At 56.8% G+C, this 21,419-nt stretch overlaps 1 protein-coding gene across 1 annotated transcript in view; it reads right to left on the reverse strand.

Annotated features, from left to right (window-relative positions):
• The window catches only part of ITPKB (inositol-trisphosphate 3-kinase B), an 85,864-nt gene extending 64,770 nt beyond the window's left edge, over positions 1–21,094 (reverse strand). Inside the window, exons 1-2 of the mRNA XM_039235826.1 lie at positions 20,815–21,094; positions 17,459–19,558 (exon numbers count right to left, since the gene is read on the reverse strand). Coding sequence (XP_039091757.1) covers positions 17,459–19,351 — 1,893 coding nt within the window. The 5' untranslated portion in view covers positions 19,352–19,558; positions 20,815–21,094. The remainder of the gene's footprint in view (positions 1–17,458; positions 19,559–20,814) is intronic.
• Positions 21,095–21,419: the final 325 nt, after the last annotated feature.

The raw sequence follows: 21,419 nt of genomic DNA on the forward strand, positions 1-21,419 counted from the left end.
AAGAGTGGACCCTTTCCTGAGAGCTACCCATTTGTAAGTACTAGACAAAGCCCTCAGCCTGCTCCCCCAAAGGCAAAGTCTGTGCACTTAGCAAAACCTCTGCTGCTTTTAGCGTCAGGTGTTTGATTACTTCTAGTTCACCGCAAAGCACGATCGCCGTCACAGTTAACTCTCAATTCTTAAGCCAGAACATTTAAGAAACGAGACCAAGACGCACCGTCCCGGAAGAATGCAGGTTCACGGGAAATAAATTTTATGACTGCGATGCTATCTGGAGAAGTGACTTGGAGCCAAATGAACCGGCCACCAATAGCCACAACACATTTTATTTATTCAACCCCAAACCAAGCACAGATATCAAGTTTTAATTTGAACCAGGAATGTAACAAGAGGGTTCCCCCTCCCTTCTTTCCTGACCTCTATTGGACAAGTTCAAAACAGAATCAAACCTAGGCTTTGTGTTTCTGTTGTAAGTCTATTTATTTATTTTTGGAACAGAGACAGGCGGGGAGGGACAGAGAGAGAGGGAGAGAGAGAGAATCCCAAGCAGGCTGTACACCGTCAGTGCAGAGCCCTATGCGGGCCTCGAACTCACGAATCTTGAGATCATGACCTGAGCCAAAATCAAGAGTCGGACGGACGCTCAACCGACTGAGCCGCTCAGGCGCCCCTCAAACCAAGCCTTTGAAAAAGTACCACACCAGAAAAATATTCTGAACCAAACCATCATGTGATTCAGCTACCTCTTTGATCTTGGGCCCCATCAAATGACTGCTGAGATGTGCTGGAATATTCCAGTAGGGCCGCAGGAACTGTGTGGAAAGCCTGTGATCACCTATCTAACATGAGACCATCTCCACGACCCAGGCTCAGGGGACTTCTGTCAAAATGCTCCACTCGTTCTCCAAAAACCCCCTGAGCCCACACAGAAAACAATCCCTTCTTTGTGGGAGGCTGTTTGTACAAATTCGCCAAAGGAGGTTTTGCAAATATTAGACTTCATTACACCGAGGAAGACACAGCCACGCCTTTTCACTTCTTATGACTCATTGAAACGGAGGAGGATGCGTGTTTCACACCCTGTGAAGTCCCAGGTACATCACGAGGCGGAAAAACAAAGGTAAATACGTTATAAGTGGATGACATCGACCCTCCTTCCCAGGGCAGAGGGCACCCATCAGCAGGTCCCCACCCCACTGACGCCAAGGCCACTTCTTGCTGCCCCTCCGGGGACAGGAGGCCAAAGGAAAGACAGCGACAGCACTGCCCACGGCTTGCAATGCGAGGTAGGACTCGGGGCTGGTTTTCGGGATAGAAATTACTCTGGCCACCACTGCTCTGAGCAGTTTCAGATTCCACACACGCGTTTTCTTGTGTGTGCGATCAACACACAAAGGGAAGCGTTTCTGGGACCTTCAGCATGACCCCGTTGCAAAACTGAACCCCAAAGCTCAGGCCAGGCTGGAGAGGCACGTGGGGAGGCAGGCGGGGGGGGGGGGGTGGGTTCCTGAGCCGGGTCCTCAGGGAGGCGGGCGGGGAGGCCCTGCGAGGTGCCAGTGAAACACTCCTGCCTCGTGGGTTTGTTTTTCTCCTTATTTCCAGGCCCAACGATCAACAGACAACTTGCCTTAACTACAGCCTCTGTGAGTCGGCCTCCGTGGGATCCCGTGGCCACAGGTGGGTGGGGGCTGCTCTGGGTCACGGTCACCACACTATTCAACAGTCAGAGAAGGTAGGGGCAGGACGGGACCTCAGGGATGACCAAGCCCCCTCCCTGGGACGCGGAGGCACAGCCCCACGATGGGACACATGTGGGTCCGGGGACGGATGCACAAGGCATTTGACACCCTGCCTGTGTCCTCCCGCACCCCTGGGGAATGTTTCTTTAACGCCCAATCAGGGACGTCTGGGGTGCTCAGTCGGTTGAGACTTTGGCTCCAGTCATGATCTCCCTATTCATGAGTTCGAGCCCCTTGTCAGTCACTGTGCTGACAGCTCAGAGCCCAGAACTGCTTCGGATTCTGTGTCTCCATCTCTCTCTGCCCCTCCCCTGCTCACGCCGTCTCTCTCAAAAATGAATAAACGTTAAAAATTTTAAAGCCAGATCATTTCACCCAAAGGACGTCCCAATGGCCCCTAAGCACGTGAAAAGACATTCAATGCCACAAAAAGAGAAAGAAAAGAAAAAGAAATTCCAACCCCGAAGAGCCAGCCCCCCACAGCGAGGGAGTGGCTAAAATAAGAAACAGTGTCCACACCTCAGGCGGGCAAGGACGCGGAGAAACTGGCTCGCTCACACACCGCTGGTGCGGTCACTCTGGAAAGCAGCGTGGCAGTGTCTTAACAGACGAAATGAGTGTGGGACTCGCCTCAGACCTGGCTCGGGCACGCCGGGCGTTTATTACACCCGCGTGGAAGCTCACGGTCACACAGAAACCTGTGCTCGAGTGTTCACGGCAGCTTCCGACAGCACGGAGGTCCCTTCCTCAGGGGACAGTGAAGCAAGAGGCTCAGATGAAGGTGAGGCAAAGCCCTGGGGGGATCAACCGCGCCCCCCCACCCCCCCGACTGTGCGCGGGCTTCTGACTTGACCGAAGTCTGCAGGAGCCAGTGCGATGTGACGCGCTAGATTCCAGTTCAGGTCCCCCCGGCTACATCTGAAAACACAAACAGGAGACAGGCTTTCACCTGTGTCACTGTCAAGGGCCTGGACTGCCTGGGCGCCGTGCTCAATAACCAGCAAGCCCAGGACACGCATGGATGTGAGTTCTGTGTGCACCGAGTCTCCCTGCAGGGGGAGGCGGGCTGGGTCCCTGGGGACCATCTAGGATGCCCTTCCTGTCTCCACAGTCCCCCAAGGGCGGCAGTGAGGGGCTCTAACTTCTCTGCTTCCCTCCACACCAGGCCTGAGAGCTTCGAGGCCCTTCTAGAAGCTCCCTTTCTGCTGCGGCTGCACCGACAGAGTCTGTGTGTTCGTACAAAGGCCCATTCATTTCCAAGGAAAAGAATCCTCTCTCAGTTTCACCTCTGAGAGTAGAAAATTGATCTGGAACCAGACTGGAGCGTGACCCCAGGGCAAGTATGTGAAGACGGCTCTCTTGCTGCCCCCCAGATGGGGTAGGTCCAAGGCATGGTGACCCGGAGGCCCTTGACCATCTATCTCCCCAAGGCTTCTGCTCAGACCCCAGCCCCCGACGCCCAGGGCCCAGAACAGAATGGAGCGCTGTCAGCGCACAGAGGACCTCCTTCCTCTGTCCACTAGGTGACACGCCATGGGCGGCGGGGGAAGCCCTGCCATTTACTGGTGTGCAGCCAGGACAGCCACCTCGTCCGTCAGATCCCCAGTCCATGTGCTGGCAAAGAAGGAAAATATAGACCTTGTAAAAGTGAAACGAAGTCAGACACGTCAGAAACCGTAGGTGCTTGTATTTTATTATTACTGTGCACCCTGAGACGGCCCGAGACGGCTCAGCACGTTTACCAGCTGCACCGTACTGTTAATTTATACAGGATTTTTAGTAATGTCACTCCCAGGGAACGTCAGAAGCAGCGTCTATGGGCCACGGCCCTCTGTCTTGTCCTTCATGCCATTGAGGTTTTGAAACCTCTGCTCCGAACACACATTCTCCTCTAGGGTACCGGGTCGTGGGGTCACCGTGAATTGTTTTCTTTCTTTTTTTTTTTTAAGTTTATTATTTTGAGAGAGAAGGCATGCACGTTATCAGGGGAGGGGCAGAGAGAGAGCAAGGGAAGGAGGGAGAGAGTAGGCTCTGCGCCATCAGCGCAGAACCTGACTCAGGGCTCGAACTCACTAACGGTGAGATAATGACCTGAGCTGAAAGTGAGACTCAGATGCTCAACCAACCGTGGACTATTTTCTGAAGTTCTTGAAATCTTTCCAAAGTCGGTGTTATGTGTCCCCAACTACAGTGAGGGTGGGCCAGGCTGAGGGTCCCCAGAGACACGCTTCAGGGCACGTCCCATCCACCCCGAGGCTCTCCTGGGGATGTGGTGTCTGAGGCCAGTGGCTGCAGATGTGAAACCTGGGCCAGGCTGGAAGGGACACCATCAAGGGCCTCGGGGCCTGCAGGATGGATTTCGGCATCTCTGTGGGAGGTGGGAGGGGGCTCTCCCCAGGGAGCAGGGGATTTGGGATGCACAGTTTGATACCTCAAGGTCAAAGGCATCCCAGACGCTCTTCCACATGGCTCAGCCTGGGCTCGAAATCAACCACAGCGCCGTGTGTATTTCCAGGCTGGGGCAATAAGGGGACTACTGTCCGGCGCGCGGCCTCTCACACTGCCTCTGAGGTCAAGGCTGCCACATCCTTTTTTTTTTTTCTTTTTAATGTTTTATTTATTTCTGAGAGAGAGAGAAAGACGGCGTGAGCAGGGGAGGGTCAGAGAGAGAGGGAGACACAGAATCTGAAGCAGGCTCCAGGCTCTGAGCTGCCGGCACAGAGCCCGATGCGGGGACCGAACCCATGAACCATGAGATCATGACCTGAGCTGAAGTTGGCCACCCAACCAACCGAGCCACCCAGGCGCCCAAGGCAGCCACGTCCTAACGAGCTCTTTGAGTGGTTTCGTTCCTCCCGGACCCCAGCCTCTCGACCCCTGCTTGGGGGAAAGATGTAAGCACAGGCCAGGCCGGGGACACATCTCTCCGGGAGGGAGGAGGGCCCCAAACGTCACACGAAGGGACGTTCAGTGCCTGGAGCCTCTGCCCAGGGGCCTCACCCCATCTTGGGATACATGTAGGCTCATATGGCCCCGCCGCAGGCAGGAAAGACAGCGACCCCGAGGGTTAAGGCAGCAGGCCGCCCGCCCCGCTTCACAGCCAGGGAGAAAAGGAGGGATTCCTCACCCATACTGAACGTGTAGTGAGGCAGAAGCCAGGATTCAGCAGGTGGGGGCCCGAGGCTACGAGGACATCAGTGCTGGTGGGAGCTGGTCACCACGCAGCTCCCGCTCCCCAGCCCAAGGGCCTTGCTGGGGCTCCACCACTCGGTGCACCTGACTGGGTCTCCCCTCGACACCCCCAGCCACCACCCGGCCCTGAGAACAGCCCAGCAGGCTGGGTCTGGACAATGGCAACGAGCCACCGTGTCACCGGCAGGTGCTGGGACAGCTCCCCTCTGCTCCCGTCGGAGGCGGAGGCGGCGTTGGGGGCGTGTGCGGGCGGCCTGCGGAGATCCGCCAGCCTCTCCCACGGCCTCTGCTGGGCCTGCCGTGAAACAAGCATCTCTTTAACCTGAGAAAGAGCCTGCTTTAGTAAGCATGCACCCAGCCCGCCAGCAGCTAGGCCCCAGGGAAGGCCAATTAGGTCACACTGCAGGGACCTCCCCAGTCCCAGAAGATCCAGACAAACTGGGGGTGTTTCTCATATATACATTTGTATACCCTTCTCGCTCTCGTGAGCTGTGCCGAGTGGGCAGGGCCATGAGGGGAGAGGCCAGGAGGGATGGAGCCTTCCAGACTCTCAAAGGCCCCCTCTGCCTCAATGACCCCGGGCCAGTTTCCACCTCCCAAAACACAATGAGAAGGGACGGGTCCCAGTGAGTAACCGGACACCCGCTGGCCGGCAGCTGAATGCTGCGCATTGTATGGTCCATTGGGGGCTGAGCCCTGGTACCTGAGTGAGGCCTCTCTTGCACCCAAGAAACCTCTTCGAGAAAGTCAATCCTCCCCTGTTTCATCATCCTGGGCCACAAGTTGTACCGGGGATGGGGACCAGCTCAGCGCTGCGCAAAGGGGCCCTCTCCCCACGCCCGTCCTGGGCTGCACGGCCCACTCCGTCTTCCCAACAGCCCCGGAGGGAGAGACAAGGATACGGAGGCTCAGTCAGTTGAGCATCTGACTTCGGCTCAGGTCATGATCTCAGTTTTGGGGTTTGAGCCCCGCGTCGGGCTCTGCCAACAGCTCGGAGCCTGGAGCCTGCTTTGGATTCTGTGTCTCCATCTCTTTCTCTGCCGTTCCCCTGCTTGTGCTCTATCTGTCTGGTTCTCTCCCTCTTTTAAAAATAAATAAACATTGGGGCGCCTGGGTGGCTCAGTCGGTTAAGCGCCGACTTCGACTCAGGTCATGATCTCACAGTACGTGGGTTCGAGCCCCACGTTGGGCTCTGTGCTGATAGCCAGCTCAGAGCTTGGAGTCTGCTTCAGATTCCTTATCTCCCTCTCTCTCTGACTCTCCGCTGCTCACGCTGTCTCTCTCTCTCACACACAAATAAATAAAAAAACACTTGAAAAAAATAATAAATAAGTAAATAAACATTTTAAAAAAAGAAGAAAGAAAGAAAGGAAAAGGCACTTCTCGGGAGTCACACAGCTGAGACTCAAACCCGGGACCATCCAGTCTCAAGAGCAGAGCTCTCCATGCCCCGCCCTGTCCCAGGATTCTTGCTCAGGCTCAGTAAACACTTACTGAACGGAAGATCAACCCTAGCTTTCCTGATCCTGTTCCTCTGGTCAACTGGGGTGGGGGCGGAAGGATCTCCTAAAAGCACATTTACACACACCACCCACTCACTACAACATTTTCTTATTCTTCTTCTTTTTTTAACATTTATTTATTATTGACAGAGAGAGAGAAGAGAGAGAGAGAATGAACGGGGTACAGGCAGAGAGAAAGAGGGAGACACAGAATCCCAAGCAGGCTCCAGGCTCTGAGCTGTCAGCACACAGCCCGACGTGGGGCCTGAACCACGAGATCCTGACCAAGCTGAAGTCCGACGCTCAACCGACTGAGCCCCCCAGGCACCCCTCACTGCAACTTTTATCAGCTGACCATCAATCTGCATACAGTTCAGAGCGAGGCATTAAGGCGTGAAGAGGGGATGCAGGGGGGGTGAGCTGCCCTCTTTCTTTCCAACCTCCTAGAGCCTTTGGATACAGAAAAGTCCCTCTGGCTTGGCCACCTCTAACAGAGGTAGCAACCTCCAGGCCTCAACCAGGCTCCCTCTCCGGGGGCCCAGTTCAGTTCGCGCTGCCCTGCTTCACAACGCGCACCGGGGCTGCCTGCGGTTCATACGCCAGTGCCCACTCGTTACTTATGAGCTCCGGTCTAAGGAGCGCGCTTGTGCTCACGGCCACACAGCCTGTTCTTAGTTTGCCAAATCTCAAGTGCGTCTGCGGGCATCGGCTTTGTCTTCAGGGGGCAGGTCCCAAAGGATGGACATCAGTGAAGGCGTTCTCTTCCGCACAGGTATCTGCAGGCAGACACGCAGGTCCACGCCCGCTGTCCGGGCAGCCACTGGGGGGCGCAAAGCCCGCCCCGCACGGTGGGCGGCGCCCAGACGGGAGGTCCGGCTCGGTGCCGGCGGTTCCGGATCCAGGCCGGGGCCAGGCCACGCTGAGGAAGGGCTCAGTTTATAGCTGCCGAACGTACCGTCTGCTGTAAACGGGCACAGCTTAGCCGGGCCGCCCTCTTTCACTCTGCAGGACCCGGGAGAGAAACTCACTACATGGTATTAGAAAAATCAAGGCTGCCATTAAGTATCTTCAAACCCTGGATGGAGCACGGGCTCCTCCTCAATTATTCAGGAGCCCACAGCCCTGCTCCAGGATCGCCCGACCCCTGCCCGGGCCGCCTCCGCACCGCCGGAGCTTCCGGAACGTCCGTCACATCTGCTCCCCGACCTGTGCGCGGAGGCAGCAAAGCACAGGGCAGGAAGCTTCGTCCGTGGTCCACGCAGGCCGAAGGGGTGGCTCAGGTAGGGGGCGGCCATGCTGACCGCGGGGTGCGGACCCCAGAACGGCCCACTCACCGTGCTCCCCGCGGGCGCCACAACGTCAGCATCGGGACCTGCTCTGCTGCGCCCGCGGCGGCTGCCTGGGACACCGTCTACACGGCATTCTCCTCCGGCGACGCAGGCATGGGGCCGCCCAGCCCGAGCACTGCGCCCGCCTTCATCCGTCCCCTCCTGGGAAGGCTTTCAAAGCGGCGTCGCGGTGCTCATCATCACAACGAGTTTAGGCAAGTGCCTGGGTGGCTCCGTCGGTGAAGCGTCCGACTTCAGCTCTGGTTATCGTCTCGCGGGTGGTGTGTTCGTGCCCCGCGTCGAACTCTCTGCGGTCAGCAGACCTCGGGATTCTCTGTCTCCCTCTCTGCTGGCAGTGCAGAGCCTGCTTGGGACTGTCTTCCTCTCTGTCTGCCCCTCCCCTGCTTGTGTGCTGGTGCTCTCTCTCTCTCTCTCAAAAATAAACATTAAAAAAAAAAAAAAAACTAGTGTAGGTAGGAAAGACTCACACTCTCGCAAATGGCCTCTACAGACCCGATCTCACTCCACTCGCAAAGACCACAAGTAGGAAGGCTTTATCAATGTACCCATTTCACAGATGAGGATCCACAGCCCAAAGAGACCAGTTGCAGATCCAAGAGGCACTGGCCTTTCCAGCACACTGCACTCCGTGAGTCCGCCCAGCAGAGGCCCCAGAGGACTCCTAAATGAGCTGTCATTACAGTCCTTAATGCCGGAGCCGCAGTGATAGTGGCCAGGGACAGGGCAGGGTGAAGAGGGTTCCAAGGCCTCATTTAGACTCGGATATCCACAAGGCATTTGAAATGCCCCCTCACCCCCCCCACCCCACCCCCGCCATTAGCCGGTTCTGCATCCGTAAGGACTTTTCAGCCCTTTCTCAGACCCAGACAGCGTCTCCCAACCTCCCAGCGTGAATACGGAGAAGGCAAATCTCCTCCCGTGGCCCAGCGCCGCGGGATCTGCCTTCCCTACAAAACATCCCGGCCGTTTCTCAAGCTACTGGCCTTGGTCGGATTCTCCACTTGACATTGTCAAGAGATTCAACTGTTTATGTCATGGTCATACCCAGGCCTCTTCGGTTTCCTGCTGGCAGATTCAGGTTAGATAAGATCAACAGAGGTGATCCGCTCCCAGGTTCCCCTCCACACCCCAGCCAGCACCGCCTCCCCCAAGTGGAGAGGTGCACCGCACTGTGTATTACATCTACTCTTCAGCTCGCTCACTTGAAAAAAGAAGTATATAAAACCCAGTACACACCCATGCACGGCAGGGGATTAGACGCCGGCTCCTATAGAGCTCTGCAGGAGATCACGCAGAATCCCACACGTTACGACCCAGTCATCAATTGCCATAGAGAAGAGGAAAACAAATTGAGCTGAGCCTGGAAAGAATGTCAGGGAAATTGGAAAAACACTTGCTGGAAACTGCCTGGGGGTGCCCTGACCTCCCCATCGCTCCCCGGCCAGCCAGCTTGCTGCATACCAAGAGACACTGCAGATTGAGCTGGGTGGACGGCCGTCCCCAGATCCCCACCGCCACCCCCCCGCCTGCCGGGTAGGAAGACGTTAAGCGCTGGTAAGATAAAACCTATTGCAGCTTCGTCTCACAAAACAGTACGGTTTATTCGTTCTGATGACCCGGGTGGGGGAGGGGCAGGATACAGAGGACCCTTGAGAAGGGTCTCTGCTCTCAGGGCCCCAAAAGCCCAAGACAAACGTCCCTCTTTCCTGCCATAGGATGCACGAAGGGTCACTTTGTGAACATGGGCCGAGAGAGAGTTCCTTTCAGGAGAGCCCACCGAGGAGGGGCCTCACCCTGCATCAACAGCACGCGTGATCACCTCTTTCATTTTTTTTTTTAATGTTTATTCATTTTTTGAGAGACAGAGAGTGGGTGGGGGAGGGGCAGAGAGAGGGAGACACAGAACCCGAAACAGGGTCCAGGCTCTGAGCTGTCAGCACAGAGCCCCACACGGGGGTTCGAGCTCACAAACTGTGAGATTCTGACCTGAGCCGAAGTCGGACGCTTAACCAACTGGGGCCCCCAGAGCCTCCCCAACATTACCACCTCTTGAGTTAGGCAGACCCTGACCTTAGTCACCAGGTCAACGGAATCTCCCGGCCTCCATTTGAGATGCTGTTATCATTTCATTTTCCCTTTCCACCCGGATCATTACCACAAAAGTAAAATTAACAAGATAGCCATGAACTGTGAACTTCACGAGGGAGGATCCTCTTTAACTGAAAATTCACCACCACCTCCCTCCACCGCCAGAGGCTGAGTGAGGATTTTTCCTGCTTATTCCCAGGCAGGGAGTAAAAACACATCCGCCCCTCCCCCAATTAACTTATATGTGAATGTGAATGACGGATTCTCACTCTGCCTGCTTCCTGGCCATACGGAGCTCCCACTTTTTGGTTACTGGTAAAACTGAGCCAGTTTGGCGCAAGAGAGAAGTAAAAATTTCAGGGAAATAAAGAGAAGGGAGTCTTGACTGCAGTGACCTGCACAGTTACCTTCTATTGAATGGATTTCCATTAAGTGATAACAAGTCAATAAAATGCCCAAGTGAAGCTCAACGGAGGGGAAAGATCTGATTTCTAACAGTGACTTCTTAACACAATTGTTGAGAAACACGCCGGACCAGTTAGTCAAAAGCCTGCGTGTGTGTTGACTTAGTCCAAGTCCCTCCTCACCGGAGAAATCCTGCGAGGCGGCCACCTGCACGTAGGAGGCGCCAGAGTGGTCTTCTGGGAACACGCCGCCCGACTGTCGCCTGGTTCCTCGACCCTCCCAGAATGCCACCCCCAAGACGAAACAAAAGGAAGCCACTCTAGGAACCAGGGACGGAGGGGACAGCTGGCCCTCTGCTCCTGACGTCCCACGACGCCTGCGGCAGGAAACGCCTGTGTTTCCAGGATGGCCCGTGAATCTGGGTCTCTGAGAAGTTCATCTCATCCCAGCCCTTTGGGCGGAGGTGGGCTCCCCACCAGGACTGTACTGGGAGGAGAGGAACATAAACACCACCCCACGAGTGGCTACAGGATTGCCACAGGGAATTTCTTTTCTTGCAAGGGGCACAACAAATTTTCCAAACACGGCCCTCACAGGACTCAGAATGCCTCCCTACCCCACCTCGACTTCTCCTGCGGGCCAGGCGAGGTGCTAGGCGTGCTTACAAACACGCTTCACTCGCAGCGGCCCCGGGGGGTCACCCCTGCGCTCTCTCCATCTTCTGCAGGGCCCGCGGGCCGGGGGCAGACTGGGATCTCACCGAGTCGCCTACACCCCAGTCAGTGTGGCTGTTAGGTCACAGGAAGCAGCAGCGAGCTGGTCTTCCTTGTTCTTTTTCCTCTTTCATTGTTCTCCATCTTCTAGATGGTTCTGCGTTTCCTTCATGCGCAGATAATGCAGCAGAGATATCGTCTCTCGCTCATTCATTCATTCTCCCGTCCCTTTCACAAAGGTTTTGAAAGCACTGTATTTAGAAAATTTTTTTTAACGTTTATCTATTTTTGAGAGGAGACAGTGCAAGTGGGGGAGAGGGAGAGAGAGAGGGAGAGAGAGAATCCCAAACAGGATCCAAGCTGTCGGCGCAGAGCGTGACACAGGGCTCGATTTACGAACCCTAATATCATGACCTGAGCTGAAATCAATAGTCGGACGCGTAACCAGCTGAGACCCCAGGCACCCCAATGTTCTTGCTATTTAAAAATTTTTTTAAACGTTCATTATTTATTTGGGGGGGAGGGGCAGAAAGAGAGGGAGAGAGACTACCAGGCAGGATCCATGCTGTTGGCGCAGAGCCTGACGCGGGGCTTGATCCCACGAACCAGGAGATCATGACCTGAGCTGAAGTCAGACGCTGAACCGACTGAGCCCCCTCAGGTGCCCCAATGTTCTTGCCATTTTTTTTAATATCGAGAACAGAGGCCCAACATCCTCATGAGATCAAACACATTTACGGGGCTTTTCAGCCACGGACACCTGAACAGTCTGTAAAATAATCGCTCCCTCCTGGAAAAATGAACGACCAGGTGTCTGGGAGGACCAAAGTGAGATTCAAGGCTGGTGGCAGGACCAGAGCAAGGCAAGTGTGACTGCAGGGTCATGGCCAGGACGGAGGGTCCCTCAGCCTCCCCGGCCAGGTGTGCTGGACCCGCCGGCCAGCGGGAGCATCGCAAAGCTCAGTGCACCTGCTCCATGTGCTGACAGAGACTACAGTGCCAATGACCTCAATTCACGAAGTTCATAGCACCTAGGCCGCCACAGGAAGGGCACGCGGCCTCGGGAGAACGGCAAACAAAATCCCAAACATCCAGCTGCTAAAATGGCAGTTGGGGTGCCCGGGGGGCTCGATCAGTGGAGCATCCAACTTTTGGTTTCGGCTCAGGTCGCCATCTCACGGCTCGTGAGTTCGAGCCCCACTTCAGGCTCTGCGCTGACTGCAGATCCTGCTTGGGATTCTCTCTCCCTCTCTGTATGCCACTTCCTGGATCGCATGCAATCTCTCTCTCGCTCGCTTGCTCTCAAAATAAATACACTTAAAAAATGGCAGCTGGCACTCTAAATGGCTTTTCGTATTATGAAAGAGCTCACATTTGCATTTGGTTGTGCTCCCGGGTTCGTGAAAAATCCGTCTTTTCCAGTGTTCATTCTACCCAGTCAGCAGGAAAATCACTGCAAGCCACACTTCTCATGGATTTGAGGGCCCGGTGTGCAGAACCTTATTGCCTATCAAAACCATCCACTCCGCACCACCCCCCCCCGCCCCAGCAGTGTGAGCACAACACGAACTAGGACGTACAGAGTTAATCCAGAATCACCTGCCGATGACCCGAAGTTTTTTCTACCAAGATATAAAATTCTTCCCATGAAATACTTTCACATTCCACCTTCAGCTAAGTGAGTCGAAATGTGACAAAATAAAATAAGCCTTGACAATGTCATCAGCACCCCTAGCGGTATACATAAGCTACACGGAACTCATTTGGCAGGTAGGTGCCCACAAAATCAGAAAAGTGACTTCAGGAAGTACACAATAGTTCTGGAAATGATTTGTGGGACACCTGGAATGCCTTCCTCTCAAAGCAGCAACCGACTGGTTTAATACAGTTTTCTTGCGAAACCCGAAGGCCAGGTAAATCTTGAGCTGTGTTTCTGCCATGCCTAGCCATCAGTCCCTCTCTTTCTCCATACCTCACCTTCAATAAAATAATCGTCAGAAGTCATGTTCTGGCTCTGTGCAGTCAGTCTCCAAACTTCAATCTCCGAGGGAGTCCAAGCCCTCAGATAACAGAATGTGTCTTTTACTTTTCAGGTTCACATTCTGGCCTCCTATGGGAAGCGCCTCCAATACCAGTCTAATTATTAAGGAGAGTCTTGGGTATGATACGGATGACACATGATGCTATTTCACTGCGACATTACAAAGAACCAGTCTTCCGGTAAAGAGAGGGAGAGAGGCAGATCAATTGATGGGTCTTTAATAAAAGCACAAAGTTCAACGTGCCCGGTTTTGGACCCAGCAGTTGAGGGCCACACTTTCAGACACGCTGATGCATTCTTGACGCACGCCAGGTTTGAATTCAAAAGCCTAGAATCATAGAGTCACAGAGGCAGATCTAGACGGAGATCATCTCCAGGGAGGTCGACCTTGGACCCCTCTCTCTCTCTCTGAGTCTGTTTCCTCATCCCTCAGCAGATCAGAGCACTACCTGGAGCCTTATATAAATGACTCGGGGTCCTCCAGGGTCGGAAAGGTGCTGAGGCTGTGTCACAAAGATCCTCCCCACAGCCCCGAGAGGAAAAAAGGGTGCCCCACCTCAAGGAAACGGCATGTGCAGCCTAGACCCAGAACCCCACAGATCGGAGTCTTCAGTAGTCTCATCCAGAAAAGAATTTTCTATTTAAAAGTACTTGCCATTGCATGGACTGTTTTCTCAGTAACCCTCAAAACGCTTTTGAATTTTAATTTGGTTTGCCGAAAATAAAGGTTTTACACTTTTCAAAACCACATAAAACCATTTTAAACTGTTTGAATTTTTACCGCATGTCTGAGTTAATTTTTCACTAAAAAAAAACAAAAAACACAACAAAAATAACTACTCAATATTAAACAAAAAAAAAAAAAAAAAAAGGAAAAAGAGAAAGAAATTCCATTGGCCCTTAAAAACCAGTAAGGACAGGAGGGTAAGGATTTCGTAAGGCACTTAATGTGCCCCTGGGTCAGTGAGCCGGCTAGTGCTTTGTTGTGTCTTCTGCACATGTAATTGATGATACAATTTTGGAATAAATCAATAAAATCCACTGTTAAAAGTCAGACGCATGCATATTTTAACATATCCTTTAAGCCTGGCGTTTCAATGGCCCAGATGCTCTTAATGGAATGACAGGAAAGCAAGGAGCTGTGAAGTCCTCTCACAGCACAAAATACAAGGACACCATCCTCAATGGTCCAATTCGCTTCCCTAGAATTCGCTTTCCTTCAGACCGCAGGGAACAGGAAGTGTGAACGTGCCTGGATGGAAACACTGGGAACCCAAGGCGCGCGATACAATTCCTTCTGAGCAAATTTCCAGCCTCTGATCTTTCATGAACAGACAGGCAGATGCAAACAAACCCTTAGAACCTACTAGGGAAGGGGCAGGCAGCCGTCAGGCTCCTCAGAAGCAAAGCCCAAGTTGCAGCGAAGGCCTGAGGCGCTTTGCACGTTTCCGAAGATGTCTGCACGCACTGCCGGTGTGCGTAACCCGAATGGCCAAGCAGCTTTCTAGCGCGTTCCCAAACAACCTGCTCTTCAATTTGTTCTGAACCACAGGGAGGGCTCGTGGATTTCGGTGCACTGGCCCAGGGGGTTGGGGGGGGACCCAGCAAGAGCTAACAAAGCCACCAGCTTCAGGCTCGCCTGGGCCGTGGCTCCCGGCCACACAGTGTCACACAGCCACCCTTCCGCACAAGTAAGGAACCCACTGCACGAGGCATAAACCAAGGCATAAAAGGCTTAACTCGGTGGAAACGCAGAGCAGCATAAAATATCCTCAGCGTGGGTCTGAGGGCCAGGCTCATTAGCCATTTCAAACCAGTGTGTATGTGTGTGTGTGAGGGTGTGTGTGTGTGAGGGTATCGGTGAGCACTGTGAGGGTGAATGCATGTGGGTGCAAATGTGAGACGCACGGGTATGAATGTAAGCACGTGTGGGTGTGAGCATGTGAGTTTGCATGTGTGTAAATGTGAGCATGAACATGTGAGGCCAAGGGTGAACATGTGTGTGAAGGTGTGTGGGGTATGTGAGTGTGGGCATGTGTGATCGTGAGCACATGAGTGTCAGCGTGTAAGTGTGAGCATGAACACGTGAAGGCAAGGGTGATCATGTGTGAGTGTGAGCAGGTGTGCGTGTGTGCGCACACACAGGTGAATGTGCGCAGGTGTGAGTGTCCGCATGTGAGGGTGTGCGCACCGGCCATGCAGGGCTGCCCTACAGATGGAGCAGCAGAGCAGGGAGAGGAGAAGGGGCCGGTTCTCAGCGCTGCAGAGGATGGAGGCCCAGGTTTATCTGCAAAGCCCTGAGGGCCCAGCCAGAGGCCCAGTGGACCAAGATGTCTGGCCTCCTGCAGACAAAACATCCACCTCAGGGAATCAAGCGATATTTGACCCCAGGAGCAGATGTTTTGAGGTCCCAGGACAGGCTCAGTGGTAACAAACTGTACAAGAAAAAGAAAAATTAGCTCACGGCGCAAGCACTCAACCAGAAGCTGAAAAGTCCCTAGGATCCCATAATTTCCAGTTGGTTACCCACCCCTCCCCCACGCTCGCCCTCCACGTCGGCCTCACGTGACTCAGCGTGAAGCCGGCAGGGGACTTTTCCCTGGCTCTCCTCTGTGGGTGTCTGAAAGCCTTGCAGAGGTGGCAGGCAGGCTGGCCACCCCGCAGGCCTCACTTCCACCTCCAGACCTGTGAGCTCACAGAACGCCCCTCCACCGACCGCTCCCTCCGCCGGCAAACGGAGAGAAAGACTCAGCACCTGGCGTTACCCATCTCCCCTTGAACTTGCCTCCAGACCAGAGCCCTCTGCAGACACTGGGATGCAGAGGCTGATTTGAAAAACAGCCAAGAGGAGCTGCTAATCCATCACGAGAAAGGCCAAGTGCAAGGCTGCAGGAGACGTTAAAGGGACTTTGGCCGTGACGGGGGTGGGTTTAAAAAGCAAATGCTAAGACGGGAAGCTGAGGGTCACCTCCTCCGCAGGCCTGCGACTGCGGGCAGGAAGGCAGAGGAACATGAGCCGCGCCTGCAGAGAAGCAGTCCCTTCACCCGCCTGTCCGTCTCCTCCCAGACGGTATGCGTGTGCCCCGTGCCGGCAGCCCCATCCCGCCACAAAGCGCCCGGCTGATGGGGGCCAGACACTGCAGAGACATTTGGCCCCACCTCATCAGCAGAAAAGCAGAGCTTCAACAAAAGAAACGCCCGGTTTCGGGCATTTCAGACTGTGATTTCTCAAGGGGGAGTCACAGAGGCAAGCGCGCGGAGGTCCACCCTGCCTTAGGAAGGATGCAGAGTGGACGTCCACAGTTCTCAGGGGCTGCGGCTGAAGTCAAGTGCGGTTCCACAAACAGTGTGTGCTATTCAAGATGAAATCGGAAGGCTACCTGTTACAACAAAACACAGACTTCCCCACCCCAGGGGTAGTGCAAGACCTAGGAAATTCCCCACACTCTGGAGAAGCTGAGAGAAAGTCCAGACCTTTTCAGAAGTGCTAGCGTCGACTCTTAACGTCTTCCGCGAGATGCTCTGATCCTCCTAAGAGGGAAAACAGCCTGGGCCTGAGATTCACTATGTACTAGAAATCAAACTCCTATCAACCACCGCAGCTAGCACATGAGGTCAGTAGATGAATCAAGACAAACATACTTGAAAACGTATCTGAAATGCGCCTATACCAGCCAACCAGGACATCTATTAGGAGTTACATACCCTAGGGGTTACACCCAGTGCCCATCTTGGGCAGTTCAACCGAATATAACATTCTGTTATGCAAAAAACTGTCTGCTTGGCTCAAAGCATGGTTTCTATCTTAATTCGTACACCAAAACCATACCTTAGTGACACCGGTCCCACAAATATCGCAATGTCCTGACTCTACTACCTGAGGTGAGGCGGCTCTGGCCCCAACAGACCAGTCCCCGAGCACACCCACAGCTCTCGGGGCCCCCTCAGAGAATCACATCAACTCGTTTTCCTTGGCCTGTCCCTAGAAGCTGGGTTAATTCCATGCCCGGGTCAGTTTCCCCTCCGCCTAAATGGATGGAAGAATGAAGTGTTTCTCCCGATCAGACAAAAGCTAGTCAGCAGCTCTGTTTAGGATCTTTGGGGATTAATCAGGAAGTTTTGGGTAATACCCATGAATATTATCTCCCCGAGAAGTGAGTCGTGACCCACCAGAGAGGTACCTTTAAAAAAACTGTTTGTTAAGATGTATGCGGAAATAGCAATCGAAGTGACTTGATTCACTGTCCAAGCTACAAAGTGCACAGTCAGTGCCTAGGCGCTCCCCCCCACCCCCAAGCAAACACACCTGCAGAGAACTGTAAGTTGTGACTGCCCTGGGGCCCTGATCAGAGTCTCCGAGACTCAGTAGAAAGGAAGAAAAACAGGGGCGTGAAAACCAGTTCCAGGAAAATCTCAGAACAAGACTCACCACTCTGGGTTTCTGCTGGTCCAGCGTGTGCAGGAAGGCGGAGTTGGGGTCCAGGCAGCGCTCAGGGTCACTGGAGATGTCCTCCTCCGAGTCTTCATAGGAAGAGGAGAAGCCAGTGGAGGAGGCAGATGAAGAGGACAGTTTCCTCAGGGGCAAGCTGCCCCGGGGACTTCCCTGAGCCTCCTCCGAGGTCTGGTCCTCCTGGGCACCCATGTCTGTAATGATGACTGCAGGAATATTGCTGGGGCTGCAGGCCTCTCTCAGGGGAGGCTTGTCCTTCTGATCGGGGGAGAGCAGCTCTGGGCTGGAGGGGGCGTCTCCGGCGGGCTGGTGGCTTCCCCAAGTCCCCTCTGGCTGTACACCTGTGCCACACGTCCAGGCCAGACGGGCTTCCTCCGTGGGGCCCTGCCAAGCCCTGGAGTTCCCGGGCTGCACCCCGGCCCTGTCTCCAGGAAGACACTGGGGTTCCCTTAGAGCTTTTGCGGCTGCCCAGCAGGGGAAAGGCTCCAGCACTGAGCCAGAGGGAATTCCTGCCTCCACCTCCAGCAGAGCTGTCTGGGCCGAAAGGCTGGCCCCAAGCAGGCCCAGCTTCGAAGATCCTTCATCCACGCCGCCGGAGCGCCTAAGAGGCTCCTCTGCCACGGAGGCCCCACACTGGGGCGCGTCCGGGCCTACTGAGCCCAGTTCTGGAGATGGCCTGACCCGGCTCCGTGGCTCAGAATGCTCCGAGCTTTGCGCATTCACAGTCCTGTCCTCCGGCCTTCTGGCTTCAGGCGCCCTGGAGCCCGGCACCCCACAGGCCGGGTCTTTTTCCCTCACCTTCCCAGGGGGCTCTCCGCTGCAGGGCGTCCCCCTCTCTGGGGCTGGGCTCTTCTCTCCGCTCAGAGGCTGCCCTACACAATGAGCCAGGGACTCCCCGGAGCGCACGCCCCCACGCTCGCGGGCCCTCTCAGCAGGCTCCAGGATGCCAGGGTCGCGTGGCTGGTGTGGCCCACTGGCTGCGGCTCTCGCTGCCACCTCCGTGGACGTCACTAAGTTCACGCGGAGCAGCCCCGTCGGGGGAGCTGGGCAGCTGCGCGTTCCCCAAAGCGGAGAGACCCTCTTGTCAGTTTCCACAGGTCTGGGGGAGCCACAGTGGGGTCTGGCAGGGATCCCCTTCTCCGTTGCAGAAGCCGCTGGGCCCTGAGCCCCTGATCGTTGTGGGGCGGCCGGGCCCGGGAAGGGCGCCACCCCCTCCTCGCCCTCGGAGAGGCACTGGCCTGGCGCCCTTCCTCTCCTGCCAGAGCCGGCCTCCGCAGTCTCTGGACATTGCTCCCCCAACGACTTTGTCCTCCGTTCCTCGCTCTGAGCCAGGACCCTTCCGGGGGGCTGGCTGCTGCTGCGGAAGGGGCACGGGGAGGGCGAGCGAGCCCTGTCCAGACGCGGGCTGCGGGGCGCCTGGCCGGCGGAGCTCTGCGCCTGGATGTGCGCCTCGAACAGGCCCACTTTCTGGTTCACCTGCACGTTCTGCAACTCGCGTTGCAGGATTCGCGGCTTCCTCTTGGCCTCCTCGGGCCGCGGAGGGGAGAGGGAGCCGGCGCTCGACACCTGCTGTCCGTCCCCTCTCGGGCGACCCGCCCAACTCGGGCTGCCCACGCCGCCGCCGCCGCTCAGCCTGCGCGGGCCGCTCCGCCAGCCCCCCGGGCTCCCGGGCTCCTCGGGCGACAAGGGCTCGGCGGGCGGGAAGAGGAAGGAGGCGCCTCTCCCGGGGCTGAAGACGCTGCCGGGGCTCAGCGCCGCCCTGTCCGGCGGCGGGGACGTCTCGCTGCCGCCGGGCCGGGGGCCGCCGCTCTTCGCCTGGTCGGCGCTATTCATGATCACCAGGCTGTTGAGCGCGTAGCAGTACACAGCCATAGTACTGGGTCCGCCGCGCTGCCCGCCGCCGCCGCTCCGGGCCGGGCTCGGCCGCCGGCGCCTCCTCCTCGCGCGCCTCCCGGCTCAGCCCCTCAGGCCCGGCGGCCGCGGCTCCGCGCGCGCAGGCGGGGGCATGGCCCGGGCCTCGGGCGGGGGGCAAGTCCGAGGGCTCGGCCCCCGCCCAGAGCTCCATAAACGACCGCGCCGCTGTGGAGACACAAGGAGGAGAGAGTCAGGACCCCGGAGGGCGGGGACGGGACGTGGAGGAAGGGGGGGCAGGGAGCCGCGATCGCCACCGCGGAAGCCCAGTCTGTCAGGGATGGGGTGCCCCCGGACGTGTCACCTCCCGGGAGTGCAGACGCGAGCCCGGCCGCAGGGGGGGCGGGGGGTCTCCCGAGTGCGCTCCCACCCAGGCTGTGATGCGCTCGGAGGTCCCTACAAATTCCACCTTCTAAGATCCCTCCCCGGAGCCACGCGGACGGACGGCCACTCGGTCCCCAAGTGAGCTGCGCGCGGGGCGCGGCTGGCTAGGATCTCCCCGAGGGTGCGGACACCCGGTCCGCGGGTCTCCTCGGCCTGAGCAAACGCTGCTCTGGTCGGGTAGAAGGGAAGCCCGCCCCTGGGCTGCAGCATCTGCCGCTCCACCCTCTCCGGCCTCGGGGACCCGCTCGGGAGGGAACCTGCGTCCCCCAGCCGCTACCTGCGCGGGGCTCGGGGGCTTGGGGGAGGACGCCTGCGCGCCGGAGGTTTGCCTCCCCGACCCCGCGCTCAGGGCCGGCTCCCTCGGCCTACGAAGGCCCGGGAGCGTGGCGGGGCCGCCGCCGAGGCATTTTTCTGCACTGGCCTTGTCGCCTGCCCCCCAAACAAGTGTTTTGTGAGTGTGGGCGCGCCTGCGCGCGCCCGGGCCGAGGCGCTGCCGGTCCCCTGTACCGGAACCACTACTCGTTGCCCCCTGCGGAGGGGTGTGTGTGTGTGCGTGTGTGTGTGTGTGTGTGTGTGTGTGTGTGTGCAGCCCTCCGCACGCCCTGTACCGGAGGACGCGGCTGCCTCTGCGCCCACTCGGAGGAACCCCGGGGCCCGCGCGCCCGCAGCTGGGGAGGGAGACCCGGCTCCGCTCCCCACGCCGGGCGGCGCGGCCGAGGGCCGGGCTCATCCGCATCCTGGGCAGCCGCGCCCGGCGCCGGCCCAGCGGCCCGGCCGCCCCGGGGCCGGGGACGCTTCGAGCGCCCGGGGAGGGCAGCGGGGACCAGCGGCCCGGAAGGCGAGCGGGAGACGCGGCCCGACCCCGTCCCTCCCCTGCCCGCGCCCCGGCTCCCGCCGCCCTCCCGCCCGCACCCCGTCCGCTGCCCCGCAGCCCACCTCTGCGCTCTTCCAGAACCCGGAACGCCCGGGCTCGCTCCGGGGCAGGGAAGGGGGGAGAGAGGGCTCGGAGGCGAGAGCCCGGAAAAAGCCGCCAAACTTACCTGCAATTCCTCAGCCGCCCGGCCCGTGCAGACTGTATGGCCCAGGGGCGCAGACCTCGGAGGAACAAGATGGCTTGAAAAGTGAAAAAGCTGGCGATCGACCTCCTCGGCTACTAGCTACGGAAGACGAAAAAGGGGAGCGCGATCCAGCGGAGGGAGAGCTCCGAGCAAGGGCCGGCGATGGCGCGGAGGCTCCGCGGGCCGGCCCCGCACGCCCTTCTCGGCCGTGCAGACACTACCCCTGTCAGTGTTTGCTAGGCTACTTCAGTGTTTGTTCAATGTGCGATTAAAAAAAAAAAAAAAAAAGTTGGGGGGGGGAGGGGGGGGGGGGGAGGGGGAGGAGGGAGAAAGGCGGGGGCTTGTGGGAGGAAAGCAGGAAGGAAGTTGTGAGCCCGTCTGGGGTTGAACTCAGCGGAACAAGTTTTTCTTTTCTTCTTTTTTTTTTTTTTTTCTATTGCTTGGCAAGACCTAGGGAGGGAAACACTTAAAAAAAAAGTTTCCATTGTTAGCTAACAACAAAAAAAAAAGCCTTTTAGCTTCTGCGGGTTAAAGATATACGATCCATTTTCCACCCCTCCACCGAGCCTTACTGATGTCTTGCTTAT

Source organism: Hyaena hyaena, unplaced genomic scaffold (genome assembly GCF_003009895.1).
Source record: "Hyaena hyaena isolate Hyena2069 unplaced genomic scaffold, ASM300989v1 scaffold_103, whole genome shotgun sequence".
NCBI classification, from domain to species: Eukaryota; Metazoa; Chordata; class Mammalia; order Carnivora; family Hyaenidae; genus Hyaena; species Hyaena hyaena.